We start from the raw sequence: 21,307 nt of genomic DNA, 5'->3' as shown, positions 1-21,307 counted from the left end.
TCATTCAATGACGATAGCGTTCTAGAGCTATTCTAGAGCTAATTCCGTCAAGATCCATGAACAAAAAAGTCTCTTTTCGGTATTTCCCTGATGCACCTTTATCCAAATAAATAAAAAGAAATCTTCGTTCAGGCAAAAGATTCTTTTATATACTTGACACGATTCTCGGCTTTCTTTTCTTTCTTTCCCTTATCTTGATCCGCCGATCCACAACAGCAAGGATTCCTCCAGCACCGTGCGCAGCATACAGACTCGCTCATCTTCTGTTGCAGTTCGTTCATCACTTCCGAGAAAATATTTAGCCGTTGATAAGGTAACTCCTCGGGTTGTTGTCGCTTCGGCTTTTCGCAACAATGACATTCCTCGGTGGAATATGCCCGGAAATCATCAAAGTTCCTCGCGAAATAACGCCTGATTTCCCTCTTCGGCTTCCAGCTGGTGACGCGAATCGTTCGATACTCATCCGGTCTTCTGACAACCCGTTCGCAGTCACGAGCGTGACCGTCGTTGTCTTGACAGTTGCAAACATCTGACGACAACCCGCAATACGAGCACTTCCCGATCGGTGCTTTACATGTGCATTTGTCTTGAGGATTATCGCAATACAAGCAAATCATTGTCCTCTTGCGACTGCGACCTTCCTCGATCTTGCAGCACTTTACCGAAGCGAATACGGAACAGCAACATTGATTTCCCGTTCTGTCGCAGTTAATGCAACTTGCTTGTGATTCACACCTACCGAATGTTTCGGGGAAACCGTGATCAGAGATTAACAAGCTTACGTATTGAAGAATTATTTTTTATCTCGGAATTATAATTAAAAAATAGGGGAGAGTTGCCAAATGCTTACCACATAAGCTATTTCTTTATTATATTTCGCATTTAATCCTGTTTTGGATGTAAATCAATGATTTCGAAATTGTAGCTCAATGTTTCACTCATCTATTATTACGTGGTAAATTTTTCAGTAATAACAAATTAATTTGTTACGAGCTTTTCTGTCACATGTTGCGAAAGACGAGATTTAAAAAACCGGTCGTCTAAAGCGTACTTGTGGTCTCAAATAGTATTATTTTCGAAAATATCGAATTCATGAATTAAAAATATAAGGAACTATTAACTAATATTTATTTTAATAATTTATTGAAAAAGCAATTCAATATTTAATAATTAATAAATAACAATAATAAAAAGGTAAGAACGTTGACATAAAACCAGCTTGAATTTATTTTTGTAATTGACACATTCTTATTCATAGCAATTACTAGTTTTACTTTTATCACATGTTAATTTTATATATAATTAGTATCATTTATATAATTAGTATCATTTCTTTATAGTAAAATTTGTGATAAATTAGAAAACTTAACAGTTTATAAAAATATCGATTTAATTTTTATAACAATTATAAATATGTACTTACAATAAATGTAAAATGTTCCACAATAAGACTTTTATGAAAATATAACGATTCAAAATAAAACTATATATAAGTTGATGAAAAATTTACATTAAATGTACACTGAAAAAAATGTCCGGAGAAAAACGATCGAATTATCCCATTTAGGTCCGGTTTTTTATTATCTGATTAACTTGTGATTAAACTTAATCTGATGTTTTGTCCAATGAGCTTCACCTATGGTATCATCATGGGTGAAGCTCAGTGGATAAAACATCAGGTTGAGTTTAATCATAAATTAACCGGATAATGAAAAAACGGGCTTTACAAAGTAACAAATGGATATTTTCAATTATTTAGATCGAAATGTGCAGAAATAAACGGATAATCTGTTTAAAAAATAACTATCCGTCACTTTTGAAACGGATTATCCGTCCATTTTTCAATATTCCCATCTAAATAATCAGAAATATCCGTTTTACGTTTTAATGGGATAATTCAATCGTTACTCTTTGGACATTTTTCTCACCTGATTTTTATAAATGCTCATAGCGTGCACAAAACAAAATAAAACTTGCTAAACTTTGTTTATATTATTTATTTCTCATTTATTTTCCATTTTTGTTATTAAATGCTGTATGAAGTTAAAATGTAAAATATTGAAACGCATTTAGCAACTTTCCTCTAATTGAAATATTTAATAAATATTTACTAATTTATATTCAACAATTAAAAAAACCGTAAATAAAATTTTATTGTCTCTTACGTGCGTTTATTAATAATTCTTGAACAATCGCCGCGCGTTTTACACCACCTACATCTGCGTTCTTCGTGCGAACGGCAACAGATCGTCGTTCTTTTGCACTTGCGTTCTTCCCGCATTCCGCAATAATTCGTACATATATGCGAGCTGATCCTTAAAGGTGATATACTACGAAATTTCGGTTTATCGGTTTTCAAGCAATTCTTCAGATGTGGCGTGCGGACGCATTGCATTGTCGACAAACGGCAATGCGCGCAGTAAATTTTATTCCGTTCAAATCCGTTCTCTTTGCAAGGGCAATTTTCAATAATGTTATTGCACTTTGTGCATTTGACAATGGAACTTGAGTAATCATCCGAATTGGAAGATAATTCACGTTTACAAAAGGTGAACTTTTGCGGTGCGTCTTCCGATTTTTTTTGCGGGCAGGGCACATGGTCTTTCACGCACTCGGTGATCGAGCACGAACGGCCATCCAGATCGGAAGGTAGACCGCACTTACAAAGAATAGGCTTTTGTGACTCTTCTTCTGGTCTCTTCTGTGGGTAAGCGACATGAGTTATTTCGTCTAGAATATCTTCGGGAACTCTATCTTCATCAGCAACAGCTTTCGGAGCGTCGTCTTCGACTCCCGTTTCAATTGCCGCAACGCTCACTTCAGGCGCGATTTCGTCAACCGTTTTTACCTCTTCCGTGTCTTCTGCAGGACTACGTTCCTGCAAAATTACTGTTTCTTCTGGGATTTTCGCTTCAGGGATTTCCTCGACGTGAGCGGTAGCAATTATTTCAGCAGGAACAGGTACTACTTTAGACTCCTGGGATTTAGAATCACTCGTCACTACAGTTGGTAGAACATGCGATCTTTTCTCTGCGATGATACGCAGTAATTTAGGTAATTTATCCGTTTTCTGAATATCTATGTTCTTCTCTTCTTGAAAAATTTTAAAATCAGTTATTGGCACACAATCGGTTTTTGTAAAAATATTTCTAATTATTTCTATGGTTGAAATTAATGTAATACCGCAATACACATTACTAATGATAACTTTTATCTACGTCATACATTAAAATATATTAATTATATTTATAATACTTATTTTTTTATTTATTCCATTAAGTTAAGAGGTCTACATGCGGTTTCCTGTTTTAAATCCTTGTAACTCGAATCCTAATCAAAATTTTTAAATTGCAATTAGTATTTAAAAGTAAAAAAAAAATTACTCTTTCTGATAGTATAAATATTATATCTTTCTTTTTTAAGATATCTTACTTCATCGCCGACTAGATTTTCGGAAAGAGCAACTCCTTTTATTTTTGAATATTAATTGCTACTTAAAAATTTTGATTAGCATCCAAGTTATAACATTAAAAACGGAAAAGTAGGAGCCTTTTGATGTAAAAGGTTCATGAAATTGATTCTGAATACTGTATAATTAAAAGAATAATTAATTGCAACTTTTGTTAATTTATAATTTACCTTTAATTGCAATCTCTATTTGTGGTGGCTTCATTGGTACAGCCACTTTTTCAACAATCTCTTGCTGATCTTTTATGTCATCGGTTTTATCTTCGGTTTCAATTTCTTCGGAAGCAATTTCTGATTTTTCCATATCTTTTTTATCATTATCGATTGTTTTCTTCACTTCAATTTTGCCTGTGTCTATTCTGTCTCTAAGAAGCGTCCTGTTACGTCTAATTATATCAAATAACTTTTTAAGCGGTCGATGAAAAAGTGACTCTTTCCGTTTATCCTCAGTCGTTTGCATTTCTTTTGAAATATTTTGTCTCTCCTCTTCTTCTTTCGATTTTTCTTTCGGACTTTCTTGCGTTTTTTCCTTTATCGAATCATTTTTATTTGACGCCAAATTTTGCGCAAGATTATTCAACGGTTGGAAGTGATTTCTCATTGATCGATTAAGCGATTGCATTCTTCGTTGATTAACAAGACTTTTCGATGTTTCCTTTACATTGGAATTTGAGATAAGATTCGAACGATTATGAAACTGCGCACGCGGTGATGTTGCAGAATATACATTTTTTGACAGTGATTTAGAATCTTTAATCGATTCAACGGAAATTCGATGTAAATTTTTCGATCGATTGTTCAAAGTCTTTTTCGTCTCTTCACCTTGTTCTACATTAGCAGACAGTTGTCTCGTAAAATTATTGGGAACAACGTTACGCATATTATTTAATTGTATTATTCTTTTATTCCCAACATTCTCTTTTGGACTATTTAACTTCGAGCAACTTGTACTTTCTTCCACAAGTTTATCCTTTGCGTCGTTTAAAGATACTCTGCTAACATCGTCTTGATCGGCAAAGTTCGAGTCGGGAATCTCCTTTGGGGTGTCTTTGGAGTCGGAAGGCGCCGTCTTGTAAACTATTACTTCTTCCGGAAGTCCGTTCGGTTCTCCAAACACTGTCTTATAAACTGTATCTTCCGCAGGCTCCTTGCTAAGGAATTCCTTACAAACTTTTGTTACTTTCCTAGGTTCTTCCGAATTTTCAAACCTTGTTTCGTACATGCTAGTGCCTACCGAATGCCGCGCCGCATCCTCGCACGCTCGTGTTTTCTCCAAACATTTTCCAGAGGTGCTAAACAACGTCTTGCATACGAATGTACTTTCGGTTAATTTGTTAGAAGGTGTTCGACAAACTGATATTTTTTCCGGGCACTCTGAGACGTTGCATGTATTTTCAGGAAACTCCTTTCTGTCTCTGTCAATGCCCATGCAATAATCTTCTTCCTCCTCCGCGATAGAACTACATGCGGACCACTGTCGAACCACTTGCTCCCTTTGGCAACTTCCAAGAGGTTGCTGCAAAAGTTTATATCCCAGCTGCCTCCTCCGGACATCGTTGCGATTTCTTACAGTATTCTGAAGTATTTTATTTCGATATTTACAACCGTCTGCGAAACACTCTTTAGGATCCTCACCGATTGTACCGTACGCGGTACAATCCGTATAGATCGATTTCGGTAGCCACCTGCTGTCGTCAACCGCATGGCACACGGTAGGTTTGCCATCATCTCGGCGAACTTTATCGTGACCGTTATTTTTGCGATAGTTCTTTTGTTCCACGTCAGTACAAATCGCTCTCGACAGGAAGGCGTTATTGCCGGCCAACCCGGCTTTCGCTTCCGAAGGGTATATAGTGACCCAAGACTGTGGGGTTCTGGTGCTGTCGTACGCGCTGAAACTTGGAACTGTGGAGTACGTCGAGTCCTGTTGGACATCTATGCTGTCTGTATCTTCGCAATAGCAATCATCTTTGGTCGATGAGATCGAGTCCTTGCACCGAACATGCTCGTCGTTGATTTTAACGTCTGCTTCCTCCTTACTGTCCGCCTCGTTCAACTCTTTTTTGCTGATTCTCTGCCGCAAAGCTCTGTTATTGCAGATAGTATTATCGTCACTGCTTTTCTCGTGAATATAATTGGGCGATTGCTGCGCTAGCGATTTTTTCCGTTTCTCTATTATGCTGTTTATCAGCTTGCACGACGACGCGCTGGTAGCGCTGGCACTTTCCGAATTGGATTGTTCGGTAATTGTATTGGAGCTTGTATCCATGTGAAGCTTAGATTGCAATTTTTTCCTGCTCTTCTCCTGCACGATTAATTGTAATTAAATTTCTTACACAGATTGATAATTATTTTGATATCAATTTTAATATTATATTAGTGAAATTACTTTAACATAATAATTGTTTCAGCATAATTGCAAAATAATTGATTCTAATACTAATAATTTTTAGCTTTCACTTTTTTCACGAGGTTACCATTGTAAAATTACCACTTGATTTATTAATAAACAGTTTAACATTTTTTTTTTATTACATATGTATATTATATAATAATTTATTTCATAATAAAAATACACCTTTAGATATAAAATCAATTCATTAATGATTAATGCCGTAAGCTGGATATATTTTGTTTTTATGCATTATATTCATTGTCAGTGGAAGAATTTACTTGGTAAACTTACCTGATTACTGTCATTAGTCTCCGAGCAAATATAAATATTGACATTTCCGGTCATTCTGCGATTATCGGTGTTCACATTATTTCCTGATTTCGAATGCTTTTTGCTCTTTCTGTCACTATTAACTTTATTTTCTAACGGGATCGCGCTCTCGCGTGTTTTCGTGCGCAGATACGAATTGTCGTGCGTAGATGAATTATTATTACTCTGCCGCGAAGCATGGCACGTAGTTTGTCGATTGGTGCAAATGTTGGGCGATTTTTCACAACGTTCTTCCATCACGTGGGATTGACACATATTGAACATTCCATTTGGTTCTTTCGAACACGGCAAAACTAACTTTTCCCCTTCCTGTTTTAAAGAAGTTTATTTATCAAGAAAAGATCTTATTTCATTTTTTTTTTTTAAATTACTTTCCACAGAGAGCGTTAAATTATGAAAGATACGGGAAACTCTTTTTGACATTGCTGTTTAATCTCTATACCGTCATTTAGTTTTATTTTGATGAAAGAGAGGTACGAAATGTTTATAAGGAAAAATTTTCTAAGGGTATGTTGCGGATACTTGCATCTTAGGTACCATTGAACACTTTACGAGGGTATGCATAGCATCTTTAATAGAATGGTTGATCCGTTTAATGGAATCGTTTATTTCTTTATCGATCATCTCGCTCAACCTTGTTGGACCGATAACCTCGTCGCGCGCTCGCAGCTTCTCCTTCGCCGATACATCCACACAAGTCTCTCGTTTAATCCTCTCTTCTCCGCACGTTTTCAAAGTGCACGCGCAATTCGCCTCCGGCATCCTCTTATCATTTTCCACCTTATTTTCCGGCCCCTGTTCTCTCATGATATCTTCTCGCTTCTCTTCTCGGCCACGCTAAAGCCTTCAAAGCTTCTCTCCTTCCTGCTTCCGGCTGATCGGCGAAGACCGACGTATCGATTCTCGACGTGAAAAACCGATGGTCTTTACGTCGCGAAAGGGGTAAGCTGCATTTGCACGGCGCAAAAGTATCTTTTGTGCGGGAAATACCGTGCTCTATCTCTCGAGTCTTTAAATCCCCTGTCGGCCGAGAATCTACTGCTTTTCCGCTCGCTACGATTTTTAACCCTAATCGTTTCTGCCCGTATAAGCTTCTTAGCCCCATTATCGTCCCTCATGATGCATCTTTCCTTCAGTTTTGTTACTGTTACAAATATATAACGCACCGATCTTTTTATTTCTTTCACTCCTAGGAATGCTTACATTCTTCGTCATAAAGCTACTATCGTTCATACTTGAAAATTTGAGCCACTTGATTCAGCGCCACGTCACACTGAATGACAAAAGAGAATGTCGAAATGAGTTATTGCGCCTTTCATTTTTTACAGCGTATCGAGTAAATACAGAGTTATTCGATTTTCGATATGGAATTTTTCATTATACCCTGAAATCTCACAATTGGATTACTTTAGAAAAATAATATCTTGCATAATTAAAAAATTAACCGTTGAAAGACCTCTAAAGAAGAATGCATTTTTAATTAATGAAAACGCTTGTAGATTTAGCGCTAGTAAAAGATAATCAGTGCAATGACCTTTTCGAAATAAAAGAAGTTATCGAACCCATTTCTAAAGATTTTATTTTTTTTTTTTTTTTTTTTTTTAGTTGGTATGTATTCACAGGAAATCGACCGATACATTATTCACGTAGCTTGTTGATCGCATTTCACGACTTTTAGAATCCTTCGTGATTTACGAGCGTCCTCAATTTGCCCGTAAAAAACGTACTGTCATCTTTAAGCGTTAGCGGATGGATTCTCACACAGTAACTTTGACTCGTGTCTATTGAGCGTATTAATTAATCGTTTAGCTGTGGTAGTATATTCAGCATCGCCGATAAGAAATCTGTTGTTTGCTTTTGATCTGGTAGTCATTGCACTTGTTTTTGTACGTATATTTCAGCACAGCTGCGTGTTATTCGGTTAGATACATTATTGCCCGTACGTACGTAATACGCGAATGTGAATAACACGATTTCTTTTTATATTATACTAATATTGTACTCTGACAAATATTGACGCGTTGCGCCTTAACGTAAATTACGACAGACATTTAATGATAATCGCTGATAATTATTGTAATCATTTTATAACAATATTAATTATTATTTAACAACATTATTTCTGACAACATTCCAAAACGTCAAAATTACTATTAGACTCGTTTTTTTTTAATATAAATTTTGCCGAATTTATTATTATATCAGAGTTGCGAATTAGAAAGTTTTAGTTATTTAGACAATTTTACAGACTTTAACTTAATATTAAATTAATATCCCATTTCTTACATAAAAAATAAGATTCTAAAATTTTCTTACCTTTCGCCAATGTTTTTCTTTATCTTGATCAAATGTTTTGTTTTTCATCGCATTTTTCCATTTTTATAATAATTCTTTCTCCTTTTTTTTAATGAGTAAGAAATGAAGGGTTTTTTTTAACAAGCAAGAAACTTTGTTAATTCTAGTATTACATTTACATAATACCACTCATTTGATTCGTACAAACATTATTGCACACTATTAAACACTTATGAGATATCAACGTTGTTATCTGCGGTTTCGTCAGTTGAAGTCGAAACATCAAATCGACGATGTTCGCAGTAACTGCAAATCGACGATACTTCACTAACTGAATCGCTTTGAAATCTTCGCTTTGCTTCATATATCGTAGTACACCATTTTTCTTCTCCTTCTTGTTTATCGCAGATTGGCTGCAAACGTTAATTACTAATTATATTGGAAAATTAAGTACTAAAGAACGTAAATTAATTTCAAATTGTTTTAGCTACCAATAAAGCACAACATAAAATTGAATATTCCATAGCTAACTGCAATTCGCGCACACAAATCTACTTTTAATCGTCGTAATCCTGGTTAAATTTGTTGCGAATAAAGTTTCATTTACCTTAAACCTATTAGCAACTTCCTCAAACTTCGGCGTCACTGTAAATCCCTCACGGCTTTCATTTTTGGGTGGAAACAATTGTTGCAGCTCTTTACAATTATCTGCGCGCTGAGATAAAAATATTAGAGGTCTCTCGCCCTCTATCTTCTGCCGAAACTCGCGCAACACTTGTTTGAAGGTTTGCGTTTCTTGATACGGAAGGGTATTCCCCTCGTTCGATCTCGTGGAGACCTTGGAACATATCATATCGAAACTGTTAGAGATATTGAATATCTTTAACCTTTCATTCTTATGACGACCGCACTGCTACGTAATCACGTTGAGAATACTTTCCATTTCCAACATCACACGGACAAACAGATATGTTAAAATCCAATTAAATTAAAAGAACAATCAATCGAGCTACGTATTAATACAGAGTAAAAACAGAGCAATTTTCAGATAATGGCGAAGCCAAAATATAAAATATTTTCTTTACTGAAGTTAATCCGCTGACGGTTTCATCGCATATTACTGAAGTGCCGCATGTCCCTCGATCCCTCGATTTACTACTTGAGGGAGAATCCCTCGTGCTACGAAGGGCGCTCAAAGCTATCCATCTTCTAGCTTCGCGTTCTTGAATTAATCTCATTCTATCGTGTTCCTTCAGCTCTTCTATTAAACCGGGCGCTTGATACGCAGGTAGATATTTTTTCAACATAGGCACTTCCAATCTGGTTTCGCGCACATTAACGTCGTACCTCTTTTTTATTTGCTGCGGTTTCTTTTCCAACGGGCTGTAATTATTACAAAGAAAATGATTCGTTTTTCTTTTTATTCTAAACTCGCAATATTCTTGTAATATCCCGTGCAATATTCCGTCCAACTCAACATATTGGATTTTATTTTTAAAATTCAATCTCTCTCTATTTGTAGTACGCTTTTACAAGTTATAACAAATAGGATGTAATAAATAAAATTTAGTCATGCGCAAAGATTTCTCTTTTTTAAAGGTACGTATAAGATTTGCATATAAACGCACTCATTATATGGACTCGAAAGTTGATCCACATAATCTTGACAGTGGACTGTTTGCTCAGATGTCTTAAATTGGGGCTGAACACGACAAGACCAGACCTCTGGCTTGTTTGTAGACTTCGGATCGTAGGCATCAACTTTCCTGCTTTGAGTATCTTTCCTGTCGCGAAGATTACACTGAGTTTGACGATTTTCTCGTAATTCAACCGTTGACCTCAATGCAGGCGCGATTCTTCTCTGTCGAGTGTCATCAGGATGTCGTTCTGCGCGACTTCCACAGAAAGGGTCTCCCACGTGCCACGTTCTATCAAATTATCGATGTTAGAAACTTACATGTAAAACATATGTATACGTGTGTGCACGTTACCTCGGATGTGTATGAGTTTGTACACCGCGATTGCAAATCTTTTCTCGTTTCCTTCTATTATACAACTTTTCTTTAACTAGTGTCCCCTTGTGACAAGCTTTTTGTTTTCTTTGTGATGAGCTACCGTCAGATTCCCTGTACAACGTGAAATTGTATTTTTTTATAAGAGAATAAATAAATTAAATAGTTAAATAAATTAAGTGAATTTTTTTGAGGGAGGGCATTCAATTTTTTGCAATTTATTTTTACACCGTTGAATTGTTATTCAATTCAGCATCGAAAATGAAAGAAAAATACGTATTTTTAAAATTTTATCTGAAAAAATACTAGTTGATTTTCGTGTGAATGCCTTTCCCAGACCTTTTCTTTTTTTATATTACCTTTGTTTACGCTGTTTGTATTTATTAATCCACTTTTCCTGTCTCCCTTCCTCTTTTTTCCCCTTTTTTTCCAAGCCAACTGATCTACGTATTTTCGCGTCGATATGCGAAATCTCACCATACCTTCTGTATTTTTCAGATTTTCGCAAATTTATTTGTATACCCTTTTCGAATATTGTTGGAGATTTTTTAATTTTATGCGCGGAAACCTGCGCGCTTTTTTGCACCATTTCAATATTTTCTTCAAATTCTGCAGCCTTTTTATCGTCGATACGTGCTTCCGCCGTTCCCGATTGCCACGTTAATTTTTCCACCGCAGGTTTTTCACGTCTTTTTACTTGGCACGTGACGCCGTGCAACTCCAAACTAGCTGGCGAATCGTAAGCAATTGAGCTTTATTTATTTGCTACTGAAGTCGACGCTATTGCTTTTTCTCCGACTTTTTTTTCTCTAGTTAATTTTTTAGCTTCTTTCTTTTTGGCAAAGTATTTTCTTACTCACCTTTTTCTTCTGCAATATTATTTGTCTCCGCAATTGCTCTGCTGTTTTTCAATAATGATCTCCTTTGATCATCTTCGATTAGAACTTTTTCCGGAGCACCTTGTCGATCTGTTTCACTACCAATCGATGTTTCTTCAGTGGTGACAATCTCTTCTACCTTCCTTTCTGCTAAAATCAGACGAGTATGTTATTTCATTGAATATTCCGTTCCTTTCTCCGTATAAAATTCTAAAGCAAGAAGTACCACTTTGATCTGATCCTTCCCAATCAATAGTCAGCAATTCCTTATCTGTTTCTGACATTCTGTTCGTTTTATATATTTCGTTAGTTTGTTCTGTGATGGTACTCACGTCCGATTGACATCTGCTATCTTTAACATCGCAGGATATTTGCGATGTGCACGAGTAAGGAATCTAAATAAATCCATTTTCTTCTATTAATACAAGTAGATGTAAAATTGTGAGTATAAATGTAGAAGAAAAATTAAATGGCGTATAAATAACATTTTTTTACTTTCTGATAGTAAAAAATATAATACATTCCTAAATAGATTTCTATTTACAACAGTAAAAGCTTTTAACGGATCTATATAAGCTACTGATTTAAAAAATGTTTCTAATCAATTTTTCGATATTTGTTTAGCTATATTCGCGATACTGTGGAAAACTAAATGACTATAATATCTACGACATATTTTATTTATTGTACATTAACGTAATAAATACCGATTGTTGTCAAAAAATAATTTTATAATATTTTGTTGTAAATATTAAACAAATATTTATAAATTTATTTTTTTTGATTAATTATATTAGTCGCCCAGACTCGGGTTTTTATGTCACTTCAAGATTGTAATCATTATATCAATTTTTTGTATTTCTTTAATATTTTTTTATTATTTTATTTTTTATTTTCTCGTTTTTCTTATTGTATTTGTTTTCGTCCATTTTTTTATCGCAACTAAATCTTTCTCTCTCTCTCTCTCTCTCTCTCTCTCTCTCTCTCTCTCTACTATTGTTTCTATAAGATAAAATAATAAAAACGATTTTATAGAGATTTCAATTTATTGGCAACTAACGTCATTAAATCAAGATGTACAAATTATGAATATTTTATTAATAAAATACTATTTTTTTTTATGTTGCCTTACATTTATTATTGCAGATAAAACATGTCGTTATTATAGACATTATAATCATTTAACTCTAAATATTGTCATAAACTGAAGATTTTTAATATTGTTTCGCAACAACGATTAGAAACATTGTTTTTTCAATCAATAGTGCATATCGGTTCACTAAAAGCTTTTATACATGAAACTTTATATTCAGATATGTATCGTTACATCCGGGTGTTATATTTTTTGTTCATAGAGGCTATCAAAAAATAAAAATAATGTTTAATAAAAATCGGGAAGTGAAAATGGTCCACAAATGATCTTATTGATCCACCCCCCTTCCTTTTTATAGTATTTTTGAACGATCACGACACTCGGTCAGAGAATTAATATTATCACGGAAATAAATGAAGAAACGATAAGTATACTTGAGCGTAGTCATCAGTAATAATGTTCCGCTTGTCTGTCTTTTGCTTGTCGATATCGGCTATTCCGGTATCTGATAAAACATTAATACGATCTATCGGACGAACACATCGTCGCTTCGATTGCGAATCTTTAATTTCATCTACTTCGAAGTATGACGTGTCCTTTGAAATCGGCTGAAGATATCTACGATACAGATTACGTTGTACACGACATGCATCGTGATAAAAAATATCTACGTTATGTATGTATTTTGTATGAGGATTTCACACATTTATTGTGCGATATTCATCTTAGATAACTACATTGAGAAAAAAAGCTGTTAAATTGACTAAACTTTTTGACTCGATTAAATTTTTTTCATTCAATTATTTATGTATTTAACTCAAATACATAAATGCTCGAACTGAAGAAATTTAATCAGGTTGAAAATTTTATCCAAGTCAATAGTTTTTTTTTCTCAGTGTAGTTTCGTTGTACCTCGGCAGTTCTCTCATCTTGAATTTTTTCTCGTGAGGATGTCTCAATCTTGCATCGTCAGCTCTCACGTGAGAATCCGATTGGCGACAGATCGTCCCGCGTCGTGCACGATGCGAGTCATAATTTCTGCTGTAAATATTATCCCCGGAATCGTCATGATCTGAGATGATTTGCAAACAGTCTACTTGCCGTTCGTGCGCCTTTAAAAGCGCGTGTTGCTCGCTCTCCTCCTCGTCGGAGGTAGACAAGAAAGCGGGGGAGGAGTCCTTGCGCTTCGCGTCTTTTTTCGTAGTGCGAATTCGTCGATACATCCGCATGGGCGAGGTAGATTGATTTCCAGGGAGCATCCATGCTATTCTATCCAGGAGAGAAGGCTTCCTCGTTCGGCACTCGCCGTCGCTATCGGTCGTCTGAAAGGGAACGAAAATTCACCGTAAACGATATCGGCACAGAAATTACTGATTAAAAATAAAATGGAAGGTACGCGAGAGGGAGTTATTTTATTGCGTACCGTTCTCTTGCCGAGCCAAGAAATTTTCGTGAGTGCAGCGAGAATTCTTCCTACGCGACTACTTCGTTTCCTTGCTTTGCCGTCCTTTAAGAGTAGTTCCTTTGAGCCATCGTCCATCTCAATGTGAATTACCTCTTCCTCATCTAGCTCCTCCGTAGGGCAGGACTCGGTGTCCGCTATCGACGTAGACGAGCTAGAATCATCCTTGCGCGGGAAAGAGCAGGATTTCCTTTTCAACCTGGTACGAAGCCTTCTACGAGCTCTCACCACGAAACAGGACGCCGGATCCTCGCTGCTCGAAGTAATATCCTTCGCCAATGGCTCGTTAAAAATCTGATTCGGACATTTGCTGTTCATTCCTTCGTTATCGATTATTGAAATTACAATTTGCCCTTTTTTTTATTACTATAATTAAAATTTGAGCTTCTCAAGAAGCCAGTAATTTATTAATATTTTATCTGATAATCGCGATCTGATATCGAACATAAAATTCATTAGAAAAGTATCTGTTATTAAAAATTTCCAACTTTACAAAAAGTTTTTCATATAAATTTCTTAAAATAATATCGAGGTTCTTTTCACAAGAGCAATCGTGCAATGGCTCACTTGAATCGTAACGTCTTCCCTTATTTTCTGCGCTTCGATGTCTTTGAATGGCATTCTTCGATGCTCGATCTCGATCTCTCGTGACCTTTCTTGATAAGCTGGCGATTGTATTAATAATTTTACTGATTCGTGAAATAAATTGCGTGCATTGGAAGGCACACTGAAAGGAAAAGAGTTTAATAATACTAATAATAATTTAGTTTGGTGAAATAATTTTAATTAAATGTTTGATTAATATAATCAAATATTTAGTAACTTTAGAAATTCTGTTAATAATTACTCAATATTAACACAATTTAGTAATTATATTAATAGTAACCAATCGGTTATTAAACAGTTACCAAAATGTTACTCAATGTTACTAAATATTTGATTATATTAACTGAATATTTAATTGAAGCAATTTCACCAAGGTTTACTAACAATCACTTAAATTTGATTTATTGTTATTAAGCTCTTTTTCCATGCATGCGTTTGTAGTAGAAATATAGTGGGAAATGCAGAAAGATGATGTACATACAATAACTGTAAACCGAGTCAGAACTACTTTCACCGATATCGTCGTCCGTTTGAACTGCCTCATCTTTCTTTTCCACCATTCTTTCAATTCTTTCCTCTTTTCTTTCTACGAATATTCTTTCTGGTATTTTTTCCTCCGGTATTATTTCTTCCTCTATTCTCTCTTCCGGTATTATTTTCTCCGGTATTTCTTTCACTTGTTCTTTTACTTTTACTTCTTTAGGTTTTTCTTCCTCAATCAGTTCTTCTCTTTTGTCGACACAAATGCTTACTGGTACAGGTTCCTTTCTTGCGATCAGTTGATCATCCGATGAATCTCTAATTCAATCAGTAATAAAAAGTGCGAATAAATCAATACTGCATAATTTCAATAATACATTTTTAACGTAAATGCTTTAAATATTCATTAAATTGTAATCAAACGGACGTATAATTCTTTTTATGAATAATTTGGGGGGAGCGGTGGAGAGAGAGAAAAGCAATAAATTACTATTTAATATCTATAAATAAACAAATAGCTCTTTAGAAACCTGATATATTCGTGCATATTTTAAAATATACGTAAATATTAATATACATTCGTATTACATTACTCGTAACGCATAACAATAACTTATTACTTTCATTCTCGCGTTCCGTAAGCTCTCGCACCGTAATTTCTCGCCGAAACTCACTTCTCCTCGCTAATGTCCGACAAATCGCCGTACTCGATGGGCGATCGACAGATCGTGCAGAGATTTTGTAAGTCCGCGTAGCATTGGATGCAGAATAACCCGACGCAGCCTGGCGTGGCGCATTTAATGTGCGGTTCCTGATCGGAACGTTCCACGGCGCCGCACAGGAGACACACGTTCTGCTTGCGAGGGAACAATTTGTTCAGGAAAGGGCAGATCGCCAGGCATCGCTCTCTGAACGTGACTCTCTCGATCGTCTCGCCCTCGGCCCTCATGCCGAACTTGCGGCGCAACTGGCGCCGTGCGAATTTCAGAAAACTTCCCCTCGATCTGCACGAATTGTGAACCCATTAACTAAACGCGGCTAAATTACATGTATATGTAATTTATATCGCGCAAAGTAAACGAAGGGAAGTAATGAAACGGCAAATTGCGCGAGAGCGAGCAAACGTTGTTACTTTAATACAATTTAATATTTAAAAAGGTTTTCTTTAACGCAAGATTTCACCGAGAACTCTCGTCGGCTTTTAACATTTTAGTCAAAAGCGACGAAGCGTTAAACGTATTTTCAATGTAATCGGCCCGACATCAGTCCTTAATGATACTTCCGTGCAAGCGCAAGCCAGCGTAAAAACTTTGTTGAAAGTAGAATAATCTGATACCTGTGTGACAGTTACTTCATTAGCTAATTGAGAGTGCATTACCTAATTATGTGATTGTACAGCCAAGCGGCTCTTTGCTTGGCTCTTTCTGGATAATATTTGCACATCACAATATGCCGCAGCCGCAAACCGTACGGTTCGAGAAACGCCATGATCCAGCAGAAGGCGATCAGTGTCGCAATCTGCGTGTACCGATCTAGATCCGGAGGGATGGGATCCGGGAGGCAGGGTACAACATCGATCTCCATATCCTTCGCGTGCGGCGTGAAGGCTTTCACTATGCTTCGATAAAGGTCGGCGAGATAGCCGTCACCAGACACATAGACGCCCACGAAATTGGGTCGTTGGACCTGGAGATCGATATATAACGTTCCGCCATTATATTACCTTCCATCGTGATTATTCTACGCCGCGGTATACATCCGACCGCCGATTGTCGATATTCCCGCACTCCACGCAAATCTCGATAACAAAATTGCGGTTCTAAGCTAACAGAACATTCAATCAACTCGGTCTGCGAAATATACGTTAACTGACATTTAAGTGCTTTTAGTATGCCTTCCCATTCATCAGCTATTTAAAAATAGTTTCTTATCGCTGGTGTTTATCGCGGAAGGATAATTAGTAATTGCAATATTAACGATTAAAGAAGGCTCCAATCGTTGAAAATAAAATTGTCAACCCTGGCAGAAAAATTTTAATGAAATTTCGACGAACTCGACATTTCATTGAACTTGATAAAATATCAATGTACAACAATTTTTTAATTTTGATTTTAAAAATACTTTACTGAAACGACTATTTTCAAGGTTTAATAAAGATAGATGATACTTTAATAAGAATTTAATGAAAACGTCAAGAAATTTCAACGAAATGTTATTAATACTATTTAATGAAAAACTAAGAAAATTTGATTAATATCATAACAAATTTTTATAAAATTACAACTAAAATTTGCAGATACTCTATAATGATACTCTACAAATTAATGCTGTTTTTATTAAGAGTTATAAATTTTTTAAGGAAATTTTGATTAAATCACAGGTAAAAATATTCCAAAATAAACATAAAATTTAACAAAATAAAATTTCATCAAAATTTTATTATAATTTTCCACCAGGAGGTATACTATTTTCTAATTAATATTGGTCATCAAGATACCTTTGTTTCAATCCGTCCGTGGTATCTAATAGTGTTAAGAACCCAGTAAAGGCTGTAATCTGCCATGATATGGATGCAGATTTTGAATGTTGTTAAGAACAGAAAAACGATGGATTTTGCGAGCTTTATTTTTTCCACCTTGATCAGGGTGATAGACGTCAGGGGGATGTATCGATTTCTTTCGTGGCGGTTCAACGGCATAATGGTTTCCTTATCCTGACGTGTTCTTATGAGATCAATAGTGCGCAGATCATCAGTTAAATATCGATTATCGAAGCGTTCGCTCGTCAGCCATTTGTGCCGATAACGCAAGATCCTGGAAAATGCTTCAAGAGATTTACCAAACACTTCAGACTGAAAATTATGAAAATGACGTCTTAAATTTTACCTTAGAAGCATAAAGAAAATGAAGAAAGCGCTCATAAAACTCATCCAATCGAAAATAGATAGAAATCTATCGGTCCTCGACCGTACCTCGGTAATTATACTTTTCGATACGTCTTCGATGCTTTTACTTTGGTTCGTCTCAAAATGGAAAGAATGCGAGAATTTTATTTTAACGTAGAACATTGCTTTCACGTGGCGAGTGAACCTTTTGATTTCTATGTAAGCAAGAGATATTGAATCGGAAAGAAATATAAAAACTTAACAATAATATTTTGATAGAAAAATATATAAAATAAAATAGTTAAAGGGGTATTCTTTTTTGGATTTCAAAAATTTGATTATCATTTTTTTTATTTTTTAAAATAGTTTTTATCTTGAGAGAAAGAACATGTTATTTCGAAAAAACGTGTTTAAAATACGTTTTTTCGAAATAACATGTTTCAAAGCTATTTTTACGATCATTTAGTTTTAATTTAATTGCATCAAAGTTTTTTGAGTTAAATTAAAATCAAATAAAACTTCAAATTTTTCGATTTTTTTCAATAAAAAAAAAATTCAAAGAAAGGATTTCTGTAAAAATTTTTTTACACATGAATTAATTTTTTAACTTGTAAATTACATAAGAATTACTTTTTATCTTTTGTTAGATAACTTATACATCTTGTAGTACATATCAAAATAGAATTAATATTTTTTTAGATGCATATAGATTTGCAAATAATAAAGAACATTCAAAGAATAAATGTTTCAAATTTCAAATTTATGGTTTTTATACTTATTTAAAAAAAAAATTCTTAAAAAAAGGTATAAAAAACGAAACCTACTGAATACCTCCTTAAATGTTCAAAATTGCAAATAAATTGTAATAAATGTCGAAATTTTTCACATTTAAGAAGATCCAGAAATTTCTTAAATTTGTTATAGCATAAACTCACTCTCTTTCTCTCTCTAGAGAGCTCTCTCTCAAAGCTTTTATATACAATTTCAACGTACTCTTCCGTACGGCGTCAACTATAACATCGGCAACATAAGACACTAGCATGCAGATGAAGTCTAGAGGTTTCACTGCGTAACACAAGGCGCCGGCGACGTACGTCACATTGCAAATCCCTGCGAAAAGGGGACCAAGCTGCGCCTTGCATTCAGCTACCGCGCCATCGAAGACCTTCTGACACCTGTCGAACGGCGTGCCCAGCTTCTTGTTGCAGATATTCACGATGTTACCGAGCCATTGAAAAACCGATGTGATCACTCTCACTGAAAGGTACGTTTTTTGAAGTTACGAAGATAGATTATACGCGTGCCCGAGGGAAGAGTTGACTCACGGATACTAAGCACGAGTCGCTTGATAGCCACGAGAGTCCGCTTAATCTTCTTCACGACCACCTTCACCGTCTTTATTACTTTCGATATCGCGTCCCTCAGAGCGTAGAAGGGTTCTTTTATTAAGTCAACTACGCTTTTCACAGCTTGCTTCAATTGCTCCTGTGTGCACGCGTATTTTTGTGATTTATGTTAGTAATGATAATTCTAAATAAAACGATGACAAATCAAAAGGCATGATGAATCTTATGAATTCGCAAGTGTGTAACGGAAAGATTGCGGAACCAACGGTGGTATTAGCGTTCACGTCGGTCAAACAAAAGATCTAATGACAGATCCAAGAACATGCGGCTTCAAGGACGACATTTATACAGACTTAAGTGGAATGCAAGCAAACTCACCTGCAGAAGCTTACCTGTCCACAGGCTAAAGACTCCGAAAGGACACTGATATTGTGCAAGACATTTTTTGCCGGTCCGGTAAGTGTCAGAATAAAGGCATAGGCCATCAAGGCTTGTCTGCCGCGTTTAGAAAAGAACTGCGGCATTAACAGAAATACAATACACCTGTAAACGTGTAGGTCAGTGTTCACATAAATTTGTAGAAAAACGTGACAATGAAGGTACGAAACGGAATGAAAGTCGGAAATTCAATTGTGTCAATGTTAGCACATATTTTTTGGATTAATTAAAATCTTAATACTTTAAATATGCCGCGATTCATGTGATTTATATCATTAGAGTTCATACGAAATTACCTTATACGAAATTACCTTATACGTGGAGAAAACGCCAAACCGAGAGTGAGAATTATTCCGAGAACCAAACACAGCATCGTGGCGGAAGAGAGGCTAAAGCTCAACTGAATCACGAAGAATGCAAAGAATATGTACGTGAGAAATATGCCACTCAAGAATCCAAACATGCTCTTGAAGATGTAATTCTCGAACGAGCCATCCATGCGAAGAAGTCTCGCCTTTTTGTAAATCCACGTACGTTTTACGCGGGACGTTATTGGGTCCCAAAAATGCTTAAACCTCGTTTTGTAGCTATCAAAATATAATTACGTACAATAGTTTGATCATAAAAAGTAATGGTATGCCAAAATAAAAGATTCGCAGAGTATAGAATAAAAAGTTCTAGAGAGAGAGAGAGAGAGAAAGAGAAAGAGAGAGAGAGAAAGAGAGAAGCACCGATGTATTTTTATAAAGGTACGTGCGATAATAAAAGTAATATAATAAAAGTTGAAAAGTAAAATTAAGCGTAAAATTAATATTGATCGATGGTAACGAGTTAAAAGGAGTTAATGGCAGGCTCACTTTAATCTCCTTCGTCGGAGACGCTGCTTCAAAGTCAGACGTGGCTTGACACCCTCGGAGATCTCAATCGATCTCAATTTCTCATCTTCGTACCTCAACCTAGTTTTCTCGAGTTTTCTAGCTTTTAAAACTAATTGAAAAAATGCCATCGTCCTATTCACTTACTCTATACGATCTTTTGTCCTCTTTTATTCCGAAATGTATACACGTCTCTAAATTGTACTATCCTAGCTAACAAGCTAATAAGCTAAATAACTACGATGAAAATGCACTGAATGTCAAGGTTCCAGCATAAACTGAAGTTTTGAGCAACTTGCATATACTGATTCTTCGTTGTTTATGGTTTATTCATAAATGAGCTGAATACGTGTACTTATTCATTTAGAAAATTTAGGTCGATTGTATCCAATTGTATCTTATTAATATAAGTGAGGCGAGTTTTTTTAATTCATCGATTGATTAATCGCATTATATATACATTAATGGTTGCCTTCAGCGGAAAAAGCAGCTTCGCAACTTGTAAAAATCTTTAATATGATTGATTTATATCAGGGTTGTGCGCTTACGCGTAAAATATAGTCTACATCATGAATAAACAACTTAAACTATGTAGATTACGTAAACTGCGTATAAAATGTCATCTATGTAAACTATTACCTATGGATCATGGAAGGTTTGAACCTGATATGTAATATAAAATGAAAATTTGATATATCGGTTTTTTTAACTCTTTAATTTTTAATATTACATATTTAATTTTATA

The 21,307-nt window shown here is 35.4% G+C and overlaps 3 protein-coding genes across 4 annotated transcripts; all 3 read right to left on the bottom strand.

Moving 5' to 3' along the window:
• Positions 1 to 7,532: 7,532 nt before the first annotated feature.
• On the bottom strand, positions 7,533 to 12,321 carry LOC113004231. Of its 2 annotated transcripts, none has more exons than XM_039453443.1 (8): positions 11,605 to 12,321; positions 11,361 to 11,528; positions 10,860 to 11,229; positions 10,480 to 10,614; positions 10,117 to 10,416; positions 9,574 to 9,871; positions 9,096 to 9,326; positions 7,533 to 8,901 (listed from the first exon to the last, which is right to left on the bottom strand). In XM_039453443.1, exons 1-8 carry the CDS (start codon positions 11,660 to 11,662, stop codon positions 8,719 to 8,721), a joined length of 1,743 nt encoding a protein of 580 aa, XP_039309377.1. In that variant the 5' UTR covers positions 11,663 to 12,321; the 3' UTR covers positions 7,533 to 8,718. The 2 variants fall into 2 exon arrangements, with proteins under 2 accessions (XP_039309377.1, XP_039309378.1); XM_039453444.1 differs by having other exon boundaries at positions 11,361 to 11,525.
• Positions 12,314 to 14,655, bottom strand: LOC120358639. Its single transcript, XM_039453449.1, has 3 exons — positions 14,501 to 14,655; positions 13,895 to 14,227; positions 12,314 to 13,793 (listed from the first exon to the last, which is right to left on the bottom strand). Exons 1-3 carry the CDS (start codon positions 14,552 to 14,554, stop codon positions 13,347 to 13,349), a joined length of 834 nt encoding a protein of 277 aa, XP_039309383.1. The 5' UTR covers positions 14,555 to 14,655; the 3' UTR covers positions 12,314 to 13,346.
• Positions 14,656 to 14,902: 247 nt separating this feature from the next.
• LOC105207413 (DC-STAMP domain-containing protein 2) lies at positions 14,903 to 20,693 on the bottom strand. Its single transcript, XM_039453266.1, has 10 exons — positions 20,545 to 20,693; positions 19,999 to 20,286; positions 19,642 to 19,792; positions 19,229 to 19,388; positions 18,897 to 19,160; positions 17,905 to 18,118; positions 17,517 to 17,832; positions 16,398 to 16,705; positions 15,694 to 16,023; positions 14,903 to 15,337 (listed from the first exon to the last, which is right to left on the bottom strand). Exons 1-10 carry the CDS (start codon positions 20,691 to 20,693, stop codon positions 14,950 to 14,952), a joined length of 2,568 nt encoding a protein of 855 aa, XP_039309200.1. The 3' UTR covers positions 14,903 to 14,949.
• Positions 20,694 to 21,307: the final 614 nt, after the last annotated feature.

Source organism: Solenopsis invicta, chromosome 9 (genome assembly GCF_016802725.1).
Source record: "Solenopsis invicta isolate M01_SB chromosome 9, UNIL_Sinv_3.0, whole genome shotgun sequence".
Lineage (NCBI taxonomy): Eukaryota > Metazoa > Arthropoda > Insecta > Hymenoptera > Formicidae > Solenopsis > Solenopsis invicta.
Note: the sequence above shows the minus strand (reverse complement) of the source record. Positions and strands in the feature narration are given on the sequence as shown.